This window comes from Schistocerca gregaria, chromosome X (assembly GCF_023897955.1).
Source record: "Schistocerca gregaria isolate iqSchGreg1 chromosome X, iqSchGreg1.2, whole genome shotgun sequence".
NCBI lineage: Eukaryota > Metazoa > Arthropoda > Insecta > Orthoptera > Acrididae > Schistocerca > Schistocerca gregaria.
The window spans coordinates 552,714,900-552,741,435 of NC_064931.1; the positions used below are offsets into that span (position 1 = coordinate 552,714,900).

General features: G+C 42.7%; 1 protein-coding gene and 1 non-coding gene across 2 annotated transcripts in view; both read right to left on the minus strand.

Annotated features, from left to right (window-relative positions):
• The window catches only part of LOC126297448 (potassium voltage-gated channel subfamily H member 6), a 2,320,485-nt gene that overhangs the window by 1,401,616 nt on the left and 892,333 nt on the right, over positions 1-26,536 (minus strand). The window contains exon 6 of the mRNA XM_049988300.1: positions 7,005-7,122. Within this exon, the coding sequence (XP_049844257.1) occupies positions 7,005-7,122 (118 nt within the window). The remainder of the gene's footprint in view (positions 1-7,004; positions 7,123-26,536) is intronic.
• Trnat-ugu (transfer RNA threonine (anticodon UGU)) lies at positions 12,256-12,329 on the minus strand. The gene has a single exon. It is a non-coding gene; the product is annotated as a tRNA-Thr (tRNA).

Sequence of the window (26,536 nt, forward strand, 5' to 3'; positions counted from 1 at the left end):
ACTGACAGAACCACAGGCACATAGACACAGGCAACAGAGCATGCACAATGTCGGCACTAGTACAGCGTATATCCACCTTTCGCAGCAATGCAGGCTGCTATTCTCCCATGGAGACGATCGTAGAGATGCTGGATGTAGTCCTGTGGAACGGATTGCCATGCCATTTCCACCTGGCGCCCCAGTTGGACCAGCGTTCGTGCTGGACGTGCAGACCGCGTGAGACGACGCTTCATCCAGTCCCAAACATGCTCAATGGGGGACAGATCCGGAGATCTTGCTGGCCAGGGTAGTTGACTTACACCTTCTAGAGCACGTTGGGTGGCACGGGATACATGCGGACGTGCATTGTCCTGTTGGAACAGCAAGTTCCCTTGCCGGTCTAGGAATGGTAGAACGATGGGTTCGATGACGGTTTGGATGTACCGTGCACTATTCAGTGTCCCCTCGACGATCACCAGAGGTGTACGGCCAGTGTAGGAGATCGCTCCCCACACCATGATGCCGGGTGTTGGCCCTGTGTGCCTCGGTCGTATGCAGTCCTGATTGTGGCGCTCACCTGCACGGCGCCAAACACGCATACGACCATCATTGGCACCAAGGCAGAAGCGACTCTCATCGTTGAATACGACACGTCTCCATTCGTCCCTTCATTCACGCCTGTCGCGACACCACTGGAGGCGGGCTGCACGATGTTGGGGCGTGAGCGGAAGACGGCCTAACGGTGTGCGGGACCGTAGCCCAGCTTCATGGAGACGGTTGCGAATGGTCCTCGCCGATACCCCAGGAGCAACAGTGTCCCTAATTTGCTGGGAAGTGGCGGTGCGGTCCCCTACGGCACTGCGTAGGATCCTACGGTCTTGGCGTGCATCCGTGCGTCGCTGCGGTCCGGTCCCAGGTCGACGGGCACGTGCACCTTCCGCCGACCACTGGCGACAACATCGATGTACTGTGGAGACCTCACGCCCCACGTGTTGAGCAATTCGGCGGTACGTCCACCCGGCCTCCCTCATGCCCGCAATACGCCCTCGCTCAAAGTCCGTCAACTGCACATACGGTACACGTCCACGCTGTCGCGGCATGCTACCAGTGTTAAAGACTGCGATGGAGCTCCGTATGCCACGGCAAACTGGCTGACACTGACGGCGGCGGTGCACAAATGCTGCGCAGCTAGCGCCATTCGACGGCCAACACCGCGGTTCATGGTGTGTCCGCTGTGCCGTGCGTGTGATCATTGCTTGTACAGCCCTCTCGCAGTGCCCGGAGCAAGCATGGTGGGTCTGACACACCGGTGTCAATGTGTTCTTTTTTCCATTTCCAGGAGTGTATATTAAGCCAATTCTTCCAGCTTGTTGAACAAATTAGACGACCTGAGAGAATCTCTGGCGTTCAGTGTCTGTAAATAAACTGCCATCCACGTGAGTATTACAAACGTTTTAGACAATCTTTCACGCCATTGGCCCACATATCAAGAAAAAGACAACACATTTATTTTACGTTTGACAAAAAGAAGCTATAATCCAAGAGAATGTAGCTGTTCTGTATACTCTGACAGGGCCCCTTTTACTAGTGCAAATTGTGAGAGCCTATCTCGCCCTGTGTAGGTGGAAGACTGAAATTTCGTTAAAAGATATCGCGAAAACGAAAAAAAAGACACAATTGTCAAGAATCATTCCGCAGTGCCCTTGCCATCTCTTCCACCCGCCAGGCGGCACGTGATTGATATCAGTATGATAGGCTAATTAATTAATTAATTAAATTGATCACGAGATTCACTTTACACGGCAAATATTTTTTTTCCAGCTTTCAGATTACACTGACCAGCTAGGACAACTGGGAATCCATGGAGGGAACACGATGTTCCTTGCGAGGAACACTATTGAGAAATGGCATTTGAAGCTGACCACAGAAGGATTCTACAGTCCAAAACATACACAACATACCCTGCTTAAAAGGCGGTCTTGAGTCTACAGGTACACACGTGAGTCACTGGTAATGTTACACTTTCAGGTAGAAATGCTGTCTGCGATTTGGAATCAAGTCTATCCATTCAACAACATACGCAAGTTGTATCTTGTAGAGACATCTTTTAATGGTTACAGCCACTGGTGACTCATATTCGTGCCACTCTCGTATCTCGAAACGAGTCACCCTTTTTCTTTTTTTCTTTCGAAACTGTCTGCTAAGGATCCCATACACCAAGAAACCCAGCGCTGTTTTTAGACAGTCCTTCTGCATCTTGTAAGTGCTCATAAGTCTCTGCCCCGTCCTCCCTCCATATTAGTCTATGTGATCGTCCAAATTTAAGTCTGATCTGTGCAGAAGTCGGAGAGGGCTATATCTAAGACCTTCTGCATCGTGTGGGAAAACAGAACGAGCTGAGTTAATGCAACATAAGTGCGTGTTTGATAAGTCAATGTAAATGGGAACGTGGTGTCATAGCTCTGCCAACCACGTACAGTGTGTAAGGCCAGCGTCAAACGAAGCTTTCCCCTGCAACACGAGGTAGCAGAAGAGATAGTACGATAGGTTACAGTGGTGTTTCCTGTTGGGAAAATTAAGAAGACTACACATCATACATGGTACGGAGGAAGGACAAAGATTTTGCTGTACATCTCCAAATCACATACAGGTAGTCAGAAGGAGATCCGTGTCGCTCAGGGTGTATTCATGTCTATCACACAATCATATGAAGCGATACTATTAAATATACAGGTATTGGTTCGTTGGAGCAGGTGGTTCGTGACTCAAGTCGCTTCCACAGACCGGGGTAAAGTTTCATCACCTGTACTATAGGATGATCGTATCCAACAGATAACCAATCACACGAGAGAGCTCTTGCATTGCTCCTTCATAAACAGTTTAATACATTGTGTTTTTCAGTTGTAACACACGCAATCAGTGTACACCGCCGTACACTTTGTTTTTTCGACCATGTCTTAAGAGTGCTTTGTCAGCTGCTGCTAAACCGAAATTAACACGTTTCGATCCTCTGGCTCTCACAGAAAACTGTACATTGCATGGCATAAACTATACAGCTACCAAACCACAGGCTGGTAGGAATAAAACGCAGCCGCGATGTTTCTGATTGTCAAAAATGTGGAAGATATCGCAACATATGGAAACTGAACGAGTTTGTGGTATTTTAGAGCGCTTCCAGCAACTGTTTGAAGGCGATTACCTGTACCTTCCCATCGAAAGGGTAGCGGATGTCTCGGTGCTCCGTTTCGAAAAGCATTGTTCCTCCATTTTGCAGTCATGTACATGATTATTGTTCCATTGTTGACCATCGCCAGAAGGTGCTGTTCACAACATGCGTGAGTAGCATACATAAAAAGAGGTACTGTTATTATATTGGCGAAAAAAATTAAAATAAACACATGTGTAGGATATAGTAGCACATGGAAATAGAACGAGTCTGTAGCAATGAGGAAACGCTTCCAAACAACTGTATTAAGGTATGACTTTAACATGTAATCCCATGTTCCACAGCGACAAGCAGCAGATATCCAGTGATCTATCAAGGTTCGCTCCATCTCAAAAGAATGATGTCAGTCAATCATTACGCAGTATTCAACAACGTTCCCAGTGGACAGTTGGGATTGGAAAGACTCCACTGATATGGGACGATGTACTGTAATACACACCGCACCTGATAGCAAGATCAATTTTAGCAATTTTACCCAGAAGTCGGAGAGAGGAATTTCCACCACATTCTGCAACCTGTCTAGAAACAGAGTGAGTTGAGTTAATGCTGCAGGAGAGTGTACGATGTGTAAGGTCAGCGTCAAATGAATCCTGCTCCTTCAGAACGATGACAGTACAAACAGTTATTGTGGTGTTTCTTCCTGGGAAAATTAGGACGACTCAACATCGAAGCACATCCGTGCCCCTCAGAATTCATTCACGTCTATCACCCAAACATTCTACCATTGTTATCCTGTACCACTGAGCAGAGAAAAATTACGAACTATAAAAGCTCCGTTAATTTCTACCGATAGATTTTTACCGCATCTCTCTCTTCCGGTATATCTAAAACAAATACCATCTACATGCCAGCATCAAGCGTATGTGGCGATCCGATTAAATATACAGGTATTTATCCATTGGAGCAGGTGGCCAGTGATCGACGTCGCTTGCAGAGACAAGTGTAAAGTTTTATCGCCTGTACTGTACGAGAACCTGTATACTTACAGGTAATTCACTTTTTAAACTCCTCTCTGTCGAACACCAGCATCTCATCAGTTGAACATGTTTCCCACCAAAAAGAATAAAGATAGTACCTTACGTCCTAGCCTTTTTCCGACCAGCTTATAGGTGTAGGGTAGAGTTGGGGTGTGTGTGTCTCTCGCTAGTTTCGAGTGGTATTGCGAATTTTTTTCCCATCAGGATAACACCAGTTGTATGGTATTTTCAATTTTTGCTGCATTTCTACACCGTCCTTGTGTAGCGCTATGTAGATAGTTGTGTAATGAGGCCTGATCTTTGCGATTAATTATGTAATTAGTATCGATCTTTGCGTGTTTCCCGACCAAAATAAATGAAGTACACTAACCTAACCTTCCTCTCCCAGATTTGGACAATTTCCATGTGTTAGTTGGGTGCACTTGAGCTTTCCATCCAGGAGCCCCAGGGCTCGAGTCCTGGAAAAGGCACAGCCATTTTTAATTTCCCGTCAGTACCAAATGCCTCTGGTGGTTTAATTGTGTTACGAAGGGGGGGGGGGGGGGGGGCGGGCGGGTTACACTTGGGCTTTCCGCCCGAAGGTCCAGGGTTCGAGCCCCAGAAAGGATACCGTCAGTTTTAATTTCCTGACAATTCCCGGGTGGGGGAGGGTGCGTGGTTGGTTGGGGGGGGGGGTTGTCCGCACCTCCCTGGGACAAAGAAATTCCCACCAAAATTTGAAATTCCCACCAAAATTCGAAATTCCCGACAATAGGGCAGGTTGGCGGTTAGGGGGGGTAGGGGAAGAGGGGGTTGGGGTATACGTGCAGGCTGAGAAAAATAAGTGATGTCATCCAGGGGCGGAGGTGGGCGTGGCTGGCAGTGGGAGTGTTCAATTGATCAATTTAATTAATTTACATATTAATTTGATATCAAAAGTGTCCTGACGCCGCGACTACCCTACTAGTTATGAGTCGAGTACATTTATTTGTGTTTCAGATTAATCATGTTTAAAATTTGCTGAAGCTGACACTCTTGTCTAAGATATTTATGATTTATATCCCATTTTATTAACGGAGGTATTTTTCCCTACTAAGATAGTTAACTGTTTCTGATGTCGCATTTCTTCATGTTTTAAGTAGATGGTATTACTGGTATCTTCTTACCATTTTCACTGCTTTCACTTGTAGACATGCACATTCTTTGCGTCTGTTGACAAACGTGAAGACGATTACAATACACTGAAAATCTGAATCAAGTGAAACGTAAAAATTCGGTGATGAATGATTGATATGAAAAGTAGGCACAATCATTACATACCTCCTTGCAAGGAAGCTTGGAGAAGTTTCCTTTTTGTCAAAGTTTATAACCAAGTGGTTTTGCGCCTTTTCATCAGAGTAACTCACATGTGTTAACTTTTGGTCTGTCAAGGAATTGCCTATCGACGACTTAAAGAATATCCGTTGCAATACGGAAAAGTATCTTTCAGCCTCACCTCTAAAGGACAGCAGTTGCAGAACGGAAAGATCTTGTCACAGCGGTTTTTCCAAATCATCTGTTGTTACCCTCAAAGACATCACGATTTTCCAGTTTTTGCTGCCTCAATAGTCAGAAAAAAACATGCTACAGGGTCCCTAGTTGGACCGGTGCACCGTGAAAGAGATTTGGGCAACAGAAGAGAGACAAACAAAACATCTGCAATTGGGCGCAGAAGCAATGAAGCAACGTACAAGAAGGAAATGACAGAAAAGCAGGAGATGCAGGAAATAGAAAACACGACCTTCACACTCCACCACCAGGAACGTTGGGTAAAAACTGATCTTTGTAGAAAACCTTCACCGAATTAATCATTGAGTGTGTTGTATCTATCATGTGTCAAAATATGATTAGCAGTCTAACAGTAATGATGATGTAGACTGCTATTTGTGTTATGTCGTTCTAAAACTGTCACACAGGGGAGAAATAGATTAAATGTTTGCTATTTTATCATGAGGATGCGAGGCCACGCTTCAGACAAGACAATACCTATATGTTGTTTGTGTGGGCTAGTGACCTGGAATTTTTGCATCTTTTGTTTTTCTTTGCAGTGTAACGATTTCTTTTCTACTGATATAAAGAATTACTAAGCATATGGAACTTGAATTAACATTTGCCTTTCAAAGAGCTATTTTATTTCTATTAACTATTGCGAAAACCTGGTTAAAGAATCGTATTTCTAGTTTTTTAAAGCGTTTTTCTAATTTTGCACAATCATTACTTTTTATTACATTTTATTGACTCTTTGTGCTTCGGGGGATGGATAGGATTGGGGGAGCACGGAACATTCAATAGTGGTACGCCAAATGAATTTATGGTCTGTGTTGATGAAATTGGCGCAAATAATAATTTGTTATGACAGTGAATAGCTGATGTTATTTTTCATCTCTTCTGTTAGCGAGGGTATTTCTTTTTTATGGAAATAGACGTGGGCAATTCTATAGATTCTTTACATCCATTAATGAACTCTAGCGCTCTCCTTTTTAAATTCCATTATTTCACTGTGTTATTTTTTCACTACTCATGATGTATCCTGAACACAGCAACATGCAGGATACACTGGTAATGAGACAAGTCAGATGATTGTAACTGGTTACTTCACGTAATTCTTGTCATTTAGTCCCTATTACAGTGTAGAACCTCAAAGGTGTTACACGAATGCAAGTACAAAATAACATGCAGATTAAAAACAATGCACGCATCCCATTGTGTTCTCGTGCAATGTGGCCCAGGTCTGGCCACTCGACCGTATTTACTCCTTTTAGCATAAAAAAAAACTGCGTTTGAGCTATGATATATACACTCACGGCCTGCGACGGTGGCGCTCCTGGCGGGTGGCTGCTGCGGCTCCGGCAGGCGAGGGCGTCGTGAGATGGCGTCTAGGGACGTAGCGTGCGGCACGCTTGGTACCGCTTCCTCCGACATCTGCAACACACCATCAATTGTGTTTTCCTTTTTGGGTTTTCTGTTTGCTTCCAGTACCTTCTGGGTATTAACACAACAGCAATTTCTTGAAAGAAGGGGAAATTCACAAATATAATCATAATTAACCACCATAATCGCAGCGTAAAGGCGAAGAGAGACTCATATCATCACCGCTAATGTCTTTAGTGGGTGTGCGAAGAGACGACGAAGTAAAAAATATTTATCAAGTAGTCTGCAACAGTGATTGTGTTAGAGCAATTAACCAATTCTACCAAACTAAAAACAAAACGAAAGGCAAATATTTTCCTGGAGTTGAACACATGTTGGGAAGTTCTAATGAAAATTTATACTGAATTCTTCACCAAGATCTGCTCAGATAACTCCACAGTAGAGTGATGTAAAACGAAAAGCACACACTCTTTGGTTTAATAGTGACAAGTATAAAATTACGGGAAAGTTTGGTCCACAGTGGTCAGTAAGGGGTTTTATTGAACGAATATAGAATTTCAAGGCAACTCGAGTACCTATTAGGAGAAACATGTGGGATATCTTAAGTCTCCACAAATTGCCCTCCGCAAAAGATTTTTCAGAAATTCTCAGAAAATTCTGATGCTAAGTAAAAACTTATCGAAAGTCTCGAGCAACAACCGTCATCAGACGTACCAGAATAAAAGACAGCGTTAAGAAAACATATATTATTAATGTTACGTTCAAAATCGCAATCACCTGGGAATATTTTACTATGGTACCACTGTCAGGCTACTGTGAAAAAACTTAAATGGATGAAATAGAAATAAATACTCTCTTTCCAGCAAAAACTATTGAAATGGTATAATACGATATTGCGGTGCCTTTGTTATTACGATGCAATGTTCCTTCGGATTGAATATTTATCCGCAGACACGAGGCAAGCGGCTTTCAAGCAAACCGTCTCCCCTCTACGGGAATATACATAATGGATGTACGATTACAGGTTGTAAACACATGGTTGACGACATATGGAAGTTTGGGTGTGCCGTGAGTGGTATTTGGATAGCCAAATGGTAAGGCGATCGCTCGCGATAAGCGGGAAATATGGATTTGAGTGCCGGTCCGAATTTTCATTGCCGTTATTCCATTTACGCAACTCCGAATACGTATCATGTTGAAATGGCTGTGAACGAAAAATACCCCGTGTTCATACTCAATTCCTGTTAGGTCACACACTGGGTTACCTGCAGAATTACGCTCTTCTCGGCTGACGTCGCAAAACTCACGTTTAGAAGGAGAGTGTAACGAACAGATGCGCGACATTGTAAGTCAAATATCCTTCTACGGGATCCGGAGAGCGGGCAACTTTTCATAAAGCATTAAATAAATAAATCCTTGAATATATTTTAACCTCGATAAAGAAATGTCTGCAAAAACTAAAGAGTTTCCCGCAACACAGTGTAGATTTAGCAAAAATCTATCGTGTGAAACTGTGTACGATCGTTGCACACGTAGAATGTTCCCAAATATTTTTTGTCTTGAACTGCTGACTTATAGAGCCCAATGCGATGGTAAGGAAAGCGAGTATTTATTTATCAGAAACTACGTAAACAGAGAGCACACGAGAAAACGTGAGAGGGCTCAATACATGCAAACGACGTCTCGAACACTGTAAGTAGCAAACTCAGATTACTGAAGGTGCTGTCGTGAATGGAAATGTATCATCGTTGAGTGATTGCAGGAAAATTCAGAACAACGATTACACAATTTCCACTTCGTGTAATAAATTCTGCATGCTTTATATGTGAATAAATGTAAAATCATGATCACAGACAGAAGAAGAAACTCCTGGAGCGGTAAGTAAGACAAAAATTTATAGAAAACGTAATGTGAGAGAAACGGGTGCAGTTGTATGGACGTTGTAGTGGAGTGCAGGCATCATGGAATATTTACAGTTGACGAATGATTAAAGACTGTGATACGTTTGGATAGCCAGCTTCAACTTACTTAGTTAATACTCAGTACGGGCTACTTTCATGGCAAATAAGGTCGGATGTCTTTGTTATTTGCGATAATGTGATACACTATTTGTTTGCTTCACTTGCTTGTCTTTGTCTTCAGAAACAATCTTGAACGTTTTGTATATACTACATTGCGATATACTGTTTTTTTGTGTTTCATCAAGATTCTGTTAGCAACAGATATTTATTTCCTGAAATATGACAAGTATTTTTAGAAATAGATCTCTACCGTGCCTCGAAGCTCTCAGACTATCACAACGAGCATCTGAACACAAATTTTGATTTCAAATTTAACTCACGCAACAATGATGTGCACTTACACTTACCATAGGAAACCCTGATCATCTGATTCTGGGTACATGTTTTAGCGGAAACTGGAGTAGATATCCGGTAGTATATCACGAGGAGAGATACATTTAGCAGAAGAATTGCGTTGTATTCGTTTCCAGAAGATAGTTTATTATCATAGATAGGACCCACATGTGTAATCCAATGCCGGCCGCGGTGGTCTCGCGGTTCTAGGCGCGCAGTCCGGAACCGTGAGACTGCTACAGTCGCAGGTTCGAATCCTGCCTCGGGCATGGCTGTGTGTGATGTCCTTAGGTTAGTTAGGTTTAAGTAGTTCTAAGTTCTAGGGGACTGATGACCACAGCAGTTGAGTCCCATAGTGCTCAGAGCCATTTGAACCATTTTTGTAATCCAATGCGAAAATAACTACAGCTGCCTCTTTGTGTATCTCCATCACCAAGAGACTTCTGTCAGCAAATAACAGCTCCAATGCCTTTGTAGTATTCTAAATTTCCTTGCATTATAACGTGGGAAAAGAAATTTCTGTCTGAAAGCATTTTTGTGTCAGCACCACAGCCTTACCCATTCTAATTGTCACTTCAATAACTTACACAACAAATTAGGAGATCAGGGAGAGTAGTATAGCTATGCACATTTTACCACACGTAGGCATCCGACGACGAAGCACTTAAGGTCACAATGTCACCTGATAGCCCAACCACGCTTCTCAGGAAATTGCATACCACAAATTTAAGGTTATGACATAATATCAACCAAGTGTCAAGACCAGGGACCCTCCAAGGTCACTCACCCTTTGTGTCACTATGAGGACATGACCAGACTCCCTCCTTGACCTAGGCCAATAAGATGCCTTAAAAAGGTGGAGAAACAAGTTGTCCCCTCCCCCTTCCCTCTCTTTCTCTCGAGTCCGAGTGTGTGAATCTCTTCGTTCAGTGAAGGTAGTGTTATTCATTCGTATAATTACACCTTCTTCTACGTTAAATTATTGTCTTAATTTATGATAAAAATTATGTATGTCACTTATAGTATGTGACTAAAACATCATAGGGGAAGTATCATCAGCGTAAAGTGCCATCAGTGATAACCACCATCTCTCTGGAGCTGCAGTTAGGTGGTTCCCTCCACCCACTCCTCTAGGAAAATTGTGTCAGGCTATTATCCAGCTTAAAAATGGCGTCAAATATTGTTGCAGAGGAAACTGTGGTGTAGTGGTTATGATCTGGCCTATTTCATGGAGGGTCGTGAGTTCAAAACCCAATTGAACTGTAAAATTTTTATTTCTATATTTGATTCGAGTACATTCTAGAAGTATCCACAAATGTCAAGAATTATTGTACTGGAATGTTCTGTAACTGTATATATATACCGTATGGGTTCTGGCCAGAGGCAGTTCGCTCTGCACTCTTGTATGTGCAAGTGCTGAATAAATCTTCGTTCAGTGAAGGTAGTGTTATTCATTCGTATAATTACACCTTCTTCTACGTTAAATTATTGTCTTAATTTATTATAAAAATTATGTATGTCACTTATAGTATGTGACTAAAACATTATGGGAATTGGAAGGGGTGCATTGTCGTGCATTAATATAATTAAATAGCATGTGGCATTTTCTGTAACCAGTCCAATGTATGAGCACCCCTCGCCGCAATTTACAATTTTGGGGTAATTTGTTACATACTTGACCAATTTTTCTCCAACTTTTCCGGGTCGTCAACCAAAGATGCACGTAAACATTAGATTGTAAATATGCTATATCTGCGAGTAGCCAGACACTTGAGCATGCATTAGAATCCAGGAGAAAAACATATGATGGTACATGGCAGAAGGGCTGCCTGCAGAAGAAAACGTGACACCAAACAGTAGCTGAGTTAAACATGGCAGACTAATGGTGGACAGGACAAGGACAAGACAAAAGCAACCTATGTAAAAGATGAAGTGCAAAGTGGAAGCCTCCACAGTAGCGATGGAAATCGACCGAGACCAAAGAAAAAGAGAAGCCAAATTGTGATCGGAGAGAAAGACCAAGTGCCAAGAAAGGTTATTATTTAATAGTATAGGGACAACAATAGCCGACAATATCAGACACGAGTACAGAACTAACTGACCATTTGCCGGGCAGCCGTATTTATATCAGCTACGAGGAACACTACTGGCCAGCATATTCACATAGCGAGACAAGTGGTGCGCTCATGCTGCAAGCACGGTGCTGTAGCGAGGCTCTGTCCTCTAATGGCTATCTAGGTCCATTAATTGCGGTGGGCATTCAACTTCCGCAGAGCCGGAACCAGATTCCTTTTTCCCAAAACAGGCGCATATAGGCAGAAACACCTTGGGCCGTAGTTTAGGGGTGGAATGGAAGAACGGGAGAAGACTCGGTCCCTTCAACCGCCGACTGCAGGAAGGGAAGATGTTCGCCAGTGTCCATTTGGACATATATGGCTGGGTGTGCTACGGATTCCACCGACCCACACTGATACAGAAGCGGTCGCTGGTGCACAAGTGGCTGTAATGGGATAACTGTCCAATGTATGTTGCCACTCAGTATCAATGTGGAAGCAGGGGACCTTCTGTTGATCGAAATCAGCAGGTAGACACGACAACACATCAGCAAAGGAATGCTGTGCCATTGTCTTGTACCGGACGGTGTAATTGCATGCACTCAATGTGCTGTTCACACTGATAGGCTGGAGTGCGGCTGAAATTATGCCACCAACGGATTCTCATGCGTAATTAGGGAGAACTGTGAAACGAAACTTTATGCTTTCAGAGACCTCTTCAAGTTTCAAATATCTATGAAGTATATATGTAGACTGATGTGATGGAGGAAAATTTGTATCAGTGCTGGGATTTGAACCCAGGTCTTCTGCTCACAAGGCAGATACACTAACCATTGCGTCACACTGGGACAGTGGCTTTGTACAACTGCAAAGACTACCCCAGCACGCTGCACTCCTCAACCAAAAGTCCCATTCACGCCTCAGCCGAATTGGTATTCCCCCTAAACTCTAACATATTTGTAGAGAAACTCTTACAGTACTGGAATAGCACCTCAGCATCGAACAAAACGGGGGATCCTGCCTGAAGCCCAGGCCCCAATGCTTTAATCAAACGCACCTGGAAGATGTACTTCTGCCCCACTCATTTGCCCTGTGTCTTGTGTCCTTTTTCCCCCCACAGACATACTGCAGAAATAAATCTTTGATATGAAATGGTTGAAGTCTGTTGGACTCATGGTTCTTTAGGTATTATCCGTCTTGATTTTCGGTACATGGTATATGACTTTATCAAGGTGCAGAATTCAGAAAAGTATGTTTCTCAAGCTTTAATAGAGCACTTACGTAGAATACCTATGTCGTCAGTGTTGACTTTCTGTTAACAAAGATCGTCTACTCTGCACTTACAACTTCATTTCGAGTAGAGTATCCTACAAGCTCCATTATGTATGGCTGTCAGTACTTATTTTATTAGTGTGTTGTTTTGTGGTACTGCCTACCATGATTTGCAAAATGTTCCATTAAAGTTACAGTCTTCTACGCCACATATAACCCAATTTCGAGCATCCTGATTTTGAAATGAAACTTACTTATGACGAATAGCCAGAACTCCAGCAGAGCAATGGAATTAGATGTGTAATATAGATATCGACATAGTTTACAGGCAAATAATTAAACTACAGGCGATGGAGCACAGCTTTTAAACTTATCTCAGTGCTGATTGCCTGGAATGTGTACTTCTACACAGGTTAACCATCACATGTTCTTATTACTCAAGTAGACAAACTGCAGAACGAGAGTGGTATATTTGTATATATATTGTATTCGAAATTACTGATAGGAAATAGCTTAAGGTGGCTATTTTTCTACAGACCTGTGGAATAACATGGCCTGTAGTAAACAATCCTAAGCCGGTGATATCTATATTTGATGGTATTATAGAAAACATCATCCTAGATTAAGAAAAATATGTTTCTCCAGCTGTAATATGACACATACAACACACTTTTCGTCTTTGTTGGGATCTGCATTGTAATGAACACCAGCACATAGAGCTGATTGTTACAGAGCAAAACTGGCATTTTTTAAAAAAAGTTTGTTAGCATTTTATAAATTTAAACAGGTTTCCACAGGATCAAACACACAGACATTTACGTAGAAATTATAGTTTCTAGCATTGTAATACGACGATCTTTAGCTACGGTATATGTAACAATCTTATCATAGTTTACAATAGCATTACTCCTCCCTGCTAGTCTTTTTATTGGACACGTAAGTCATGGTTTGATGTTGCATTATATCCACACCCATAAAATGATAATCGTCTACATCTGCATCTTCGTCTACATCATACCCTGCAAGCCATCTAATGGTGTGGGTACTTTCGGTACCACTTTCTGATCTCTCCAACCCTGTTCCACTCGCAAATAGTGCCTGGGAAGAATGATTGTCAGTAAGACTCTGTATTGGCTATAATTTCGCGAATTTTTCCCTCGTGGTCAATACGTGAGATGTATGTGGGGGGGCGGGGGGGGGGGGGGACTTGTTGTCCGACTCCTGAAAAATACTGTCCCAAAATTTCATTCGTAAATCTCTCCGTAATGCACAACGCCTCTCTTGGATAGTCTGCCAGTGGAGTTTGTTTAGCGTCTCCGTAAAGCTCTCTCGCCAGCTAAACGACCCGTGACGAAACGCGCCACTCTTCCCTGGATCTTCTCTATCTCCTCTATCAGTCCTACCTGATAGGGATCACAGATAGATGAACAATACTCCAGAATCGGGAGAAGAAACGCCTTATAAGCCACTTCTTTCGTGGAAGAGTTACATTTCCTTAAGATTCTGCGGACGAGTCTGAGTCTGGTGTCAACTTTTTCCACTGTTTTATGTGGTCTTTCCACTTAAGGGCGCTCTGGATAGTTACGCCAAGATATTTTACGGCAGACGCTGTCTCCAGCTGTTTGTCATGAATAGTGTTGCTGTACACTAGTGGATTTCTTTTCCTATGTATGCGCAATATGTTACATTTATTTACGTTCAGGGACAACTGCCAGCGCCTGCACTATTCATCAATTCTCTGCAGGTCGTTCTGCAAATTCTTACAAACTTCCGGCGTTGCTACTTTGGCACAACTGTATCATTTGCGAAGAGCCTTAAAGGACATCCGACGCTTTCTACTAGATCATTTATATATACTGTAAACAGCAATGGTCCTATCACACTTCCCTGTCGTACTCCGGATATTGCCTTTACATCTATTGATTTAGTTCCGTTAAAAGTGTCGTGTTGAGCTCTTCAATCCAATAGCAAGTTTGCTCCGATACTCCGTAAGCTCGTATTTTTTTTCATTAAAGGGCGACACGGGACGGTGTTAAATGCCTTACTGAAATCAAGGAACACGGTATCAACCTGAGCGTCGTTGTCCGCTGCGCTGTGGATCTCATGAGGGAATAGAGCGAGCTGAGTTTCGCAGGATCTCTATTTGCCGAATCCATGTTGACTTTTATTGAGTAGATGCTCCTATTCCAAAAAATCATAATTCTTGAGCATAAAACATGTTCCATAATTCTACAACAGATTGACGCAACAATATAGGTCTATAATGGTGTGGATATGTCTCACGGCTTTTCTTAAAAACGGGAATGACCTGCACTTTTTCCAGTCGTTAGGTACCTTTCTTGCTGAAGCGATCTTTTATAAAATACTGCTACAAGGGGAGCAAGTTCTTTGGCATTATCTTTATAGAATCTTGTAGGTACCTCATCTGGTCCTGACGCCTTTCCGCTTCTAAGCGATTGCAGCTGCTTTCCAATTCCGCTATCGGTTATTTCAATATCTGCCATTTCGACGTTCGTACGACGATTGAGAGGAGGGACAGTGTTATGACTTCCACTATGAAATAACTTCGGAAGATAGAATTTAGTATTTCGGCCTTCTCTCTGTTATCTTCCGTTTCGGTGCCGGTGTGGTCGCTGAGAGAATAAACATATGATTTTGATCCACTTACTGATTTTACATACGACCAAAATCTCTTAGGGCATTTACTCAGATCGGTTGAGAATATCTTACTTTCAAAATCGTTGAACACTTTTCTTATTGCTCTCCTTACGCGCCGCGCGGGATTAGCCTAGCTGTCCAGGGCGCTGCAGTCATGGACTGTGCGGCTGGTCCCGGCGGAGATTCGAGTCCTCCCCCGGGCATGGGTGTGTGTGTGTTTGACCTGAGGATAATTTAGGTTACGTAGTGTGTAAGCTTAGGTACTGATGACCTTAGCGGTCTTTAAGTCCCATAAGATCTCACACACATTCTCCTTTTTCGCTTCGTTCAGCATATGTTTGTCAGCTACGTGTTTACTTCTCTTGAATCAGAGATGAAGTGCTCTTTGTTTACGTGGTGCTTTTCTAACAGGGCTATTAGACCATGGTGGACCATTCCCATCACCTAAAACCTTACACGGAACATACTTTTCTAGGGCATATTGAATGATGCCTTTGAATTATTTTCCATTTGTTCTCCACATCTTCGTCCTCATCACCGAATATTTGATGCTGACTGCTGAGATATTCTGGAATTTTTATCCTGTCACCCTTACTGACAAATTTATCTTCCTACATTTCCTAACATTCATAGTAGGACCCGTCGTCATAGATGCTGTCACAGCCTTATGATCACCGATACCTTCCTCTGCGTTAAATGATTCGATAAGTTCAGGTCTGTTTGTTGCCAGGAGGTGTAAGACGTTACTCTCACGTGTTGGTTCTCTAACTATCTCTTCAAGGTAATTTACGAACAAGACATGCAGAACAATGCCACACGAATCCTTGTCTCTGGCACCAGTTTTGGTGGCATAACACTCCCAATCCATACCCGGTAACTTGAAGTCACCCCCTATTACAACGGCATGATCAGGAAAAATATTAATGTATTCTGTCTGGAAGCGCTTTACAACTACAGATCGTGACCTAGTCTGAACTTAGGATTCTACATGAAACTTATGCATTATCACCCAACACCAGTTTACATAACACAGTCATAGGTTTTTATAGTTCCTCGACGTTTTTTCCAGCATTTTCCTGCTAACTTTTTTATCCGCTGTGACAATTGCTGATGCAGTATTTCCAATATGCATGGAATATGCAGTTTCACCATGTCTCTAGAAATTCCCATCTGTCCAGTATTAACGTACACATATTTGGTGTCATGCCTCTCCTATTCCTAGTGCTTACATTAAAGTCCTACAACTTATGCCACAAATGTCCATTACGCTATCGCTATCTATAACTCAGTGTAGGTAAGAAATTATAATTGGTGTGTTACAGATGGTTTGTGTGACACCAGAATCAAATATTTTTCCATGCAATACACCGCGATAGACATGAAGTCGATACTAGCGTCGCACAGCATTCGCATAAGCTATCTTTGGTGTTCCATTCCAACACTGCAAAGCTATTATTAATACGTGATGCAGACCCAAATGTTTTTCCAGCAATACTATACAGTGATTAAAATGGCGTCTTTTTAACCTGCAGAAGACTATCCATGACAACGAATGGTCTTATTGTCTGTCAGTACTACGTTTTAGCACTAAAATCACTATTCCTTTATGCTGGCCAATTTTTTCAGAGGAAGCGTTAAGATCACAATGTAATCATATTAAGAAGTGAAATATCTACATGTTATCAGGCTCTATTGAGACTGTCGATGTATGGTGTCTCACTTAAAAATAAAACAAAAAACAGCTACATCCTTTAGGTGTGTATACAGCATTTTTGCCAACTCCACAATAGGATTTCTAATGCAACGAAAACTGTACGGAATAGGGAAAACACCGACTTATCCTCTATGCCCGACAGATCATCTAAAGTACTGCGCATGCAGTAAAAACCCACGAAATCATCATTTTTTTCTGCAAATATGTCAACTTATTACTACTCTCCTTTGGTATTTTACAGCAAATTCTGATATCCTGTGCTCCTATTTTGTATGTGGGTTTTTTCCATATTTCCCCATGTTTTACATATTTTTCTACATTTTCCATATTTTAGATATTTTTTCTATATTTTCATTTTTTTCTGTATTCTCTGTGTAAATGTACAAGAATAGTTTGGCTCTTATTGCTTACCATACCAATTTTCCTTGGCATCCAACAGAGATTCAGATTCCCCCACAAAGCCAAAGAATCTACAAACTGTTTCCCAGATCAGTTTGTCTAGCCTTTCAAATGTCCATCTATAAAAAAAAAATCCCATCGACACACAATGCTAACTGCCAAAGCCAACGTACATGACATACAACATACAAGACATTAATGCACTGTGGTGGAGGTGGATGTAACAAACGAAAATAATGTTCAGAACACTGATCAGCTGCAGCTATCAAATAGTCTTATATACGTCCGAGATCCAAGACGCATGTAACACATGGAGATAATGTTCCAGGAACTGACTTTATTCTGCCGTAAACACCTTGCACAATTACGCTATTTTGTGTGTGTATGACAGATTCTTGCCAGGATCCTCACAGTAAAAGGAAATTCAGAATAGGATTCAGAGGTGACTTCACTTGTGTTACGTCTGGGTACAGTTCAGAGGTGGACCCACCAGCGTTCAGTCCAGGGTAGTACCAGGAGGTGGATCCACTTGCATTATATCCGGGTTAGGTTCCGGAGGTGGATCCACCTGCATTTCATCCAGGGCTGGTGGATCCACGATCGTTAGATATAGGGTCAGTATGCAGAGGTGAATCTACCTTTGTTACAAATGGTTCAAATGGCTCTGAGCACTACGGGACTTAACTTCTAAGGTCATCAGTCCCCTAGAACTTAGAACTACTTAAACCTAACTAACCTAAGGACATCACACACATCCATGCGTCAGGCAGGATTCGAACCCTCGACCGTAGCGGTCGCGCGGTTCTAGACTGTAGTGCCTAGAACCGCTCGGCCTACCTTTGTTACATTCGGAATAGTGTTCGGAGCTGAATGCATTAGCATTAGGTCTGAGGTACAGTCTGAAGCTCCCAAGAGAAACTGGCATGCACACACACACACACACACACACACGCACACACGCACGCACGCACGCACCCATCCACCCACCCACACACACACACACACACACACACATACATACATACATACATACATACACACACACACACACACACACACACACACACACATACACACACACACACAAATAGCACAACTGTGCTGATTACAACAGGACGAAGTTAGTTCCTCTGACTACATTCACCTGTCACATACATCTTTGGTATGTACACTACTGGCCATTAAAATTGCTACACCACGAAGATGACGTGCTACAGACGCGAAATTTAACCGACAGGAAGAAGATGCTGCTCAGAGCATTCACACAAGGTTTGCGCCGGTGGCGACAACTTCAACGTGCTGACATGAGGAAAGTTTTCAACCGATTTCTCATACACAATACACATACACAATACACATACACATACCCTATTGCGATTGCGGTTTATCGTATCACGACATTGCTGCTCGCGTTGGTCGAGATTAAATGACTGTTAGCAGAATATGGAATCGGTGGGTTCAGGAGGGTAATACGGAACGCTGTGCTGGATCCCAACGGCCTCGTATCACTAGCAGTCGAGATGACAGGCATTTTATCCGCATGGCTGTAACGGATCGTGCAGCAACGTCTCGATCCCTGAGTCAACAGATGGGGACGTTTGCAAGACAACAACCATCTGCACAAACAGTTCGACGACGTTTGCAGCAACGCACATTGGAAGCGTGTATTCGTCATCGCCATACTGGTGTATTACCCGGAGTGATGGTATGGGGTGCCATTGGTTACACGTCTCGGTCACCTCTTGTTCGCATTGACTGCACTTTGAACAGTGGACGTTATATTTTAGATGTGTTACAACTCGTAGCTCTACCCTTCATTCGATCCCTGCGAAACCGTACAATTCAGCAGCATCATGCAAGACCGCATGTTGCAGGTCCTGTACGGGCTTTTCTGGATACAGAAAATGTTTGACTGCTGCCCTAGCCAGCACATTCTCCAGATCTCTCACCAATTCAAAACGTCTGGTCGATGGTGGCCGAGCAACTGGTTCGTCACAATACGCGTCACTACTCTTGATGAACTGTGGTGTCGTGTTGAAGCTGCATGGGCAGCTGTACCTGCACACGCCATGCGAGCTCTGTTTGACTCAATGCCCAGGCGTATCAAGGCCGTTATTACGGCCAGAGGTGGTTGTTCTGGGTACTTATTTCTCAGATTCTATGCACCCAAACTGCTTGAAAATGTAATCACATGTTAGTTCTAGTATAATATATTTGTCCAATGAATACCCGATTATCATCTATATTTCTTCTTGGTGTAGCAATTTTAATAGCCAGCAGTGTATAAGAAGCTTTGATAGCTGCAGTTGATCAATATTCCAAACATTATTTCCAACTGTTATATACATCTTCTATCTTCAAAGTTTATTTAAAGTTTCAACACCTGCAGTTGGACCGCATTCTGTGTTAATATCCTGTGAGGAATTATAAATGGATCTCATTGTTGTTAGGTAATCAACGAACGAGATTTTGTAAAAATCAGCAGATATAAAGCTGAATTTCAAATATCCAAAATGAGGACTCCACCTTCATCACCCTGCATGTATGATTTAGTGATCATAACGGTTGGCTTTGGCAGTTATCACTGTGTGTTGTCAGACGTTTTTTTCTGGCTGGACACTTGGAAGATGAGAAAAAAGTGATATTGTAAACACATTGTAGATTCTCTGGCTTGGTGTGGGAATCTGAATTATTGTTGGGCAATAAACAAACCTGATAGTGTAAGCATTAAGAGCACAAATATTTCAGTACAATTATACACAGAATGTGTAAAAAATGGAAAATATGGTAAATATGGAGAAATATGGCAAATTTGGAAAAACTATTTAAAGTACGGAAAAATATAGAAACATGCAAATATCTGGATATAAAATGCAAATACGGGATATCTGTGTTTACTGTAAATACTATATAATATATATGAAGAGCCGTAATCAGTTAATGTACTTGCACAAAAAGTGGTGGTTTCAAGGGTGTTCAGTATATGCTCATTAGATTACATAAAACTTTGGACATAGGAGATCAGTAGGTGTTCTGGATATTCTGTATGGTTTACGTTGCATTGGATATCCCAAGGAGAAGTTAGCCTAAATGCTGTATTATTATAGATACACCCTGTGGATGTGGGTGCTTTTTTGTTATTCAAGTGAGACAACACTCACGTATTATACCTAGATTACATCACAATCTTAGCACTTCCATAAGAAAATATAATAATGATTTTAGTGCTAAAACATAGAATCGACAGAAAATACGAGCATTTCTCGATATGGACGTTCTTCTGTGGGTTAAGAAACACCGTTTAGATCATTGCAAGGCACTATTGGTAAAATATTTGGATCTGTATCACCTGTTAACAAGTGCTTCATGATATGAGAATAGTGTGTCAGACGCAGCTTGTATTGCACACTGCGCCATACTAGTAGCAATTTCATACTGTATCGAAGTTTACAACATGACAAAACATCTGATTCCATTGCCACAAACACTGCCTGTACCAGACCAATTATAATTAATTGCATACACTGATTTACAGATACAGTTAGATAAAAAGACCATTATACAGGCGAAGTAATGGAAATTTCTGACGTAAGATGTACGACTTGAGTACAAGTAGGAGAGGAATGCCAATAGATATGTGTGCTTTAATCGTGGAAGATCGGGCATTCTAGAGACATGATTTCAAGGCGAAACTGCCATATTCCCCGACACAATGACAATAAACTATACGATGTGTAATTATTATTGAGTACTGAAAAAGCCTCAATATTTTAGATCAATTTTCAGAGGCTCGGGCAGGGAAACGGGGCCCACTTGCCGTAACGCCAGTGCTGACGCTGCAGTTTCAGCGCTGACATAGCAACACTTTCCATGCAACCAATGTGTTTTCCCCAATCAGACTGTGCGAGTTTTACCCATAGCGGTCCTGGGAAGGCGTTTTACCCATAGCGGTCCTGGGAGGCAGCTGTCGCTCTCTGTTACTGCCCTTGGCATGCGTCAGATCGATCTTGGAGAGACTACGTTTCTCCGCAATGCTTCTCCCTACGTATAACATATGCATCCCTTATTGCCAATAAATAACCTTGTTGTCAATTACGCCTTTGTCTTATCACCCCTAAACTGACATCCTACCCAGTCGCCTAGCTTGGCCATTCTATGTAAATGGTGTGCAGAACTAGGATCTAGTCTGCAACCTTTTAGCCTGTTCGTGGCTACTAAAAGACATCCAGAATAACATATTCGCGCGGTTATGCACTATTTCCTGGTGGACGGCCCTACGCTATATGATTTCAGTGTCCTCTGACTTCACTTCATCAGACGTGCTTGCAGTCGGCCGGTGTGGCCAAGCGGTTAAAGGCGCTACAGTCTGGAACCGCGCGACCACTACGGTCGCAGCTTCGAATCCTGCCTCGGGCATGGATGTGTGTGATGTCCTTAGGTTGTTAGGTTTCAGTAGTTCTAAGTTCTAGGGGACTGATGACCTTAGAAGTTAAGTCCCATAGTGCTCAGAGCCATTTGAACCATTTGAACGTGCTTGCATGCACACTGCGAGCAGCCAGCAGTTCCCATTTCCAGGCAGTTGGGGCTTTTGGGCTTGGTAACATGCTGCTGTCTGTTCGAGTTGGCCGGGCACGACACTGTGTACAGGGGTGCATCAGGTGTGTGCGCCTTGTGTAGCGTTCCGCTCTAACAAAACTACGGCTCGTTAGTTTTGCTACAGTACATAAATAACGTAATAAGTGGTGGTAGCATTACCGGTAGAATTAGTAGCATCAGTAAGGAAAGAAACATAAATGAATGTGTGTGAGAGAAACTGGGAGCTGGCGATTTCTCTTCGTTTTTTGATTGCTTGTTTGTTTTCACATAATTAGAACCGCCTATCGTTCAGTGTTAGTCCACTTTTTATGTTTATTAATAAACATTAGTTGATCACATTACATCTGCGGTTTTACGCAACCAAAGCAATTACTTTTGATTCAAGTACAGTTTGCATGCACAAACATGAGTGAATCTGAAACTTCCTGGCAGATTAAAACTGTGTGCTGGACTGAGACTCGAACTCGGGACCTTTGCCTTTAGCGGGCAAGTGCTCTACCAACTGAGCTACCCAAGCGCGACTCACGCCCCGTCATCACAGCTTAACTTCTCCTGCAGGAGAGCTTCTGTAAAAGATTGGAAGGTAGGAGACGAGGTACTGGCAGAAGTGAAGCTGTGAGGACGGGGCGTGAGTCGTGCTTGGGTAGCTCAGTTGGTGCGCACTCTCCGCTGCAGAGTGAAAATCTCATTCTGGGTAAGTGAATCTATATAATTATTGTTGAAATTTTGTACTCAACGGAACGCACTTCATCATGATTAAAGGCAAGAGTCTCCTGTTATTATTGATAAGAGCGAAAGTTATTTATGAGTAAATGGTTCAAATGGCTCTAAGCACTATGGGACTCAACATCTGAGGTCATCAGCCCCCTAGACTTAGAACTACTTAAACCTAACTAACCTAAGGACATCACACACATCCATGCCCAAGGCAAGATTGGAACCTGCGACGGTAGCAGTAGCGCGGTTCCAGACTGAAGTGGCAAGAACCGCTCGGCCACAGCAGCCGGCATTTATGAGTAAGAGAAACTTGTTTTACATAAGATCAACAAAGTACTGAAGCGATGTTTGATATCTTTTATTTTGTTCTTTTTATTTTACCTGGTTTTTAGGTAATTGCATTTTCTAGCGCTATATGATAAATCTGATTTTTTTATTTTTACTACAGCATCCCTCTGTTCAACGTTACGAATCAACAATTTTCTAATAAAACGAGAATTAAAGATTGACAATTTCAATTTTGCTTTACATAGTGTTAATTTTCAAGTAACATATAGGAGGATAACTATGAAGAGGGAGGACGACGGTTCAATCCCGTCTCCGGCCATCCTGATTTAGGTTTTCCGTGATTTCCCTAAATCGCTTCAGGCAAAGGCTGGGATGGTTCCTTTGAAAGGGCACGGCCGATTTCCTTCCCCATCCTTCCCTCACCCGAGCTTGCGATCCGTCTCTAATGACCTCGTTGTCGACGGGACGTTAAACACTAATCTCCTCCTCCAACTATGAAGAACAAAAAGTGATGTAGATTATGCGGACCTTTCTGTGTCCTCGCACAGTTTCTAAACGGTTTACAGCTGCCGGTTTCTAATGGAACCTTGTAAGAGACTGATCACGCAAGTAAACAAGGCGATCGAAATGTGACGTCCGATAGGCCTGCAACACACATAATGTGCAGATAAGGCAGTTATGGTCTCAGCTGACCAAAACTACTATGAAAAAATACCGTAGTCTACGGTAGCCTACTGTAGTTTTATAACTCTAGCCTTGTGAATACTGGTATCTGACTGCTGGACAACTGCCTGCCAGGCTGCACGTCGTAGTGGAGGCTCGTGCGGTCAGCTGCTGCTGCGCCACACGTCGGCTACACATGCTGTGCTCAGCGGCGACCACCGTAACATCATCCTCATGGTAGCCTGAAGACGCTGCCCGTGAGTGTTGAACGATTATTATTCTGGACCACTTTGGTGACTGCCTACCCGAAAACCAGAATAAGAAAGCCCGAGAACATTTATTTCAAATTACAGCTTCATTTAATAGAGTAACGAGATGAAGCCTGGTTAATTCAACTTTAAGTGAAGCAACATTTGCCAGACAATATTTGTTTATTATTACCGATATGTTGCCTTTTTAACTGAAGTGTAGTACTATGCTGCTTATTTTAATACTATTATCTTTGTGTGGAAGCTGGGAAAATTTTCGAATGTAGGTACAGATGAAGAATGGTTACGACTAGAGCTAAGGAAGAGGCGCATGTCGCAGTAATACTTCCTCTGTAGAAGGTATTATCAATAATTATTGTCTAGTGAATGACATCACTTACAGCAGAAAATTTTGGCACTCATGTTGGGAAGTTTAAAGAGTGTTTAAACCAGGCAGTTGGGAATGGAACGCTGTCTACCGAGGGCGAAAAGATGTAGGACAGTTGCCCTGTAGCAACTGTGTTAAACCCATCAGCTCCTGTGGCTTCGTCACCTGTGGCAATGGCAGTTAATCCTGTAGTAAACTTTTCCTTGAGTCCAGAATGAGATTTTCACTCTGCAGCGGAGTGTGCTCTGATACGAAACATCCTGGCACATTAAAACTGTGTGTCTGATATACAGTTTTAATCTGCCAGTAAGTTTCATATCAGCGCACACTCCGCTCCACAGTGAAAATCTCATTCTGGAAACATCCCCTAGGCTGTGGCTAAGCCACGTCTCCGCAATATCCTTTCTTTCAGGGATGCTAGTTCTGCAAGGTTCGCAGGAGAGCTTCTGCAAAGTTTGGAAGGTAGGAGACGAGGTACTGACAGAAGTAAAGCTATGAGGACGGGGCGTGAGTCGTGCATGGGTAGCTCGGATGGTAGAGCACTTGCCTGCAAAAGGCAAAGGTCCCGAGTTCGAGGCTCGATCTGGAACACAGTTTTAATCTGCAAGGAAGTTTCATTTTCATTGAGCAATTTTATGTAGTCTTTTTCAGGAAAGACGAATGAAAATGTGCACACATTTCTTCAGAATGTTATAGCCCAGACAACGATGACCAAAAAAATATCAACTGTGGCAAAAACTTGAGTATTCGCAACGTCATCTACAGTGGTGTGGGGAGTATCATATAGTAAAAATCCTGACCGGTGGGGTGTGACCGTTGAGGTGGGGGGCATGTAAAGTTAACTTTTTAAGTTTTTTGAATATCTAGAAAACCGCAGCTTCTAGCGAAAATGTTTCCCAGTACATAATTAAACTAGATTTAATTTCGTACCAAACACGTCCTATTTATTTTTCTCTAGGACTAATATTTTTCTCGTTACAGAAAATGCAAAAATCGCCAATATTAAAAATTGTGTTTTAATGGTATTAAATCGATATTTATTGTTAAATGAAGAGGGTTAAGAACAAATATTAAATGCGTGTACCACATCTAGGTACAGTAGTTCTGTATTAATGGATAAATTGTATTCTTGACACTGAGGTGATGAAATCATGGGATAGCGATATGCTTGTATACAGATAGCGGTAGTATCGCATACACAAGGTGTAAAATGGCGGTGCATTGGCGAATCTGTGATTTGTACTAGGGTGATTCATGTGAAAAGGCTTCCGACGTCATTATTGCCGCACGACAGGAAATAACAGACTTTGAACATGGAATGGTACTTGGATCTGGACGCATGGGACACTCCATTTTGGAAATCGTTAGGGAATTCAATATTCCGAGATCCACAGTGTCAAGAGCGTGCCGAGAATACCACATCTGAGGTATTTCCTCTCACCACGGACAAGACAGTGGCAGACGGGCTACACGTAACGATCGAGAGCACTGGTGTTTGCGTAGTGCTGTCAGTGCTAACAGACCAACTACACTGCGTGAAATAACCACAGAGATAAATGTGTGGCGTACGACGAACGTATCCATTATAATTGTGTGTGGCGTACGATGAACGTATCCGTTAGGACAATGCGGCTAAATCTGGAGTTAATGGGCTATGGCAGCAGACGACCAACACAAGTGCCTTTGCTAACAAAACTGCGTGGCCTGCAGCACCACACCTTGGCTCGTGCCTATATGGGTTGGACCTTATACGAATGGAAAACCGTGACCTAGTCAGATGAGTCCCGATTTCAGTTGATAAGCCCGGATGTAGCGTTCGAGTGTGGCACAACATCATGAAGTCAAGGACCAAAATTCTCAACAAGGCACTGTGCCATCTGGTGGCGGCTCCATAACGGTGTGGGCTGTATTTACGTGGAATGGACTGGGTGCTGTGGTCCAGCTGAACCGATCACTGACTGGAAATGGAATGTTCGGCATCGTGAAGACCATTTGCACCCATTCAACGATTAAATTTTTATGGATGACAATGTGTCATGTCACCGGACCATAAATGTTTGCGATTAGTTTTAAGAACATTCTGGCCAATTCAAGCGAATGATTTGAACACCCTG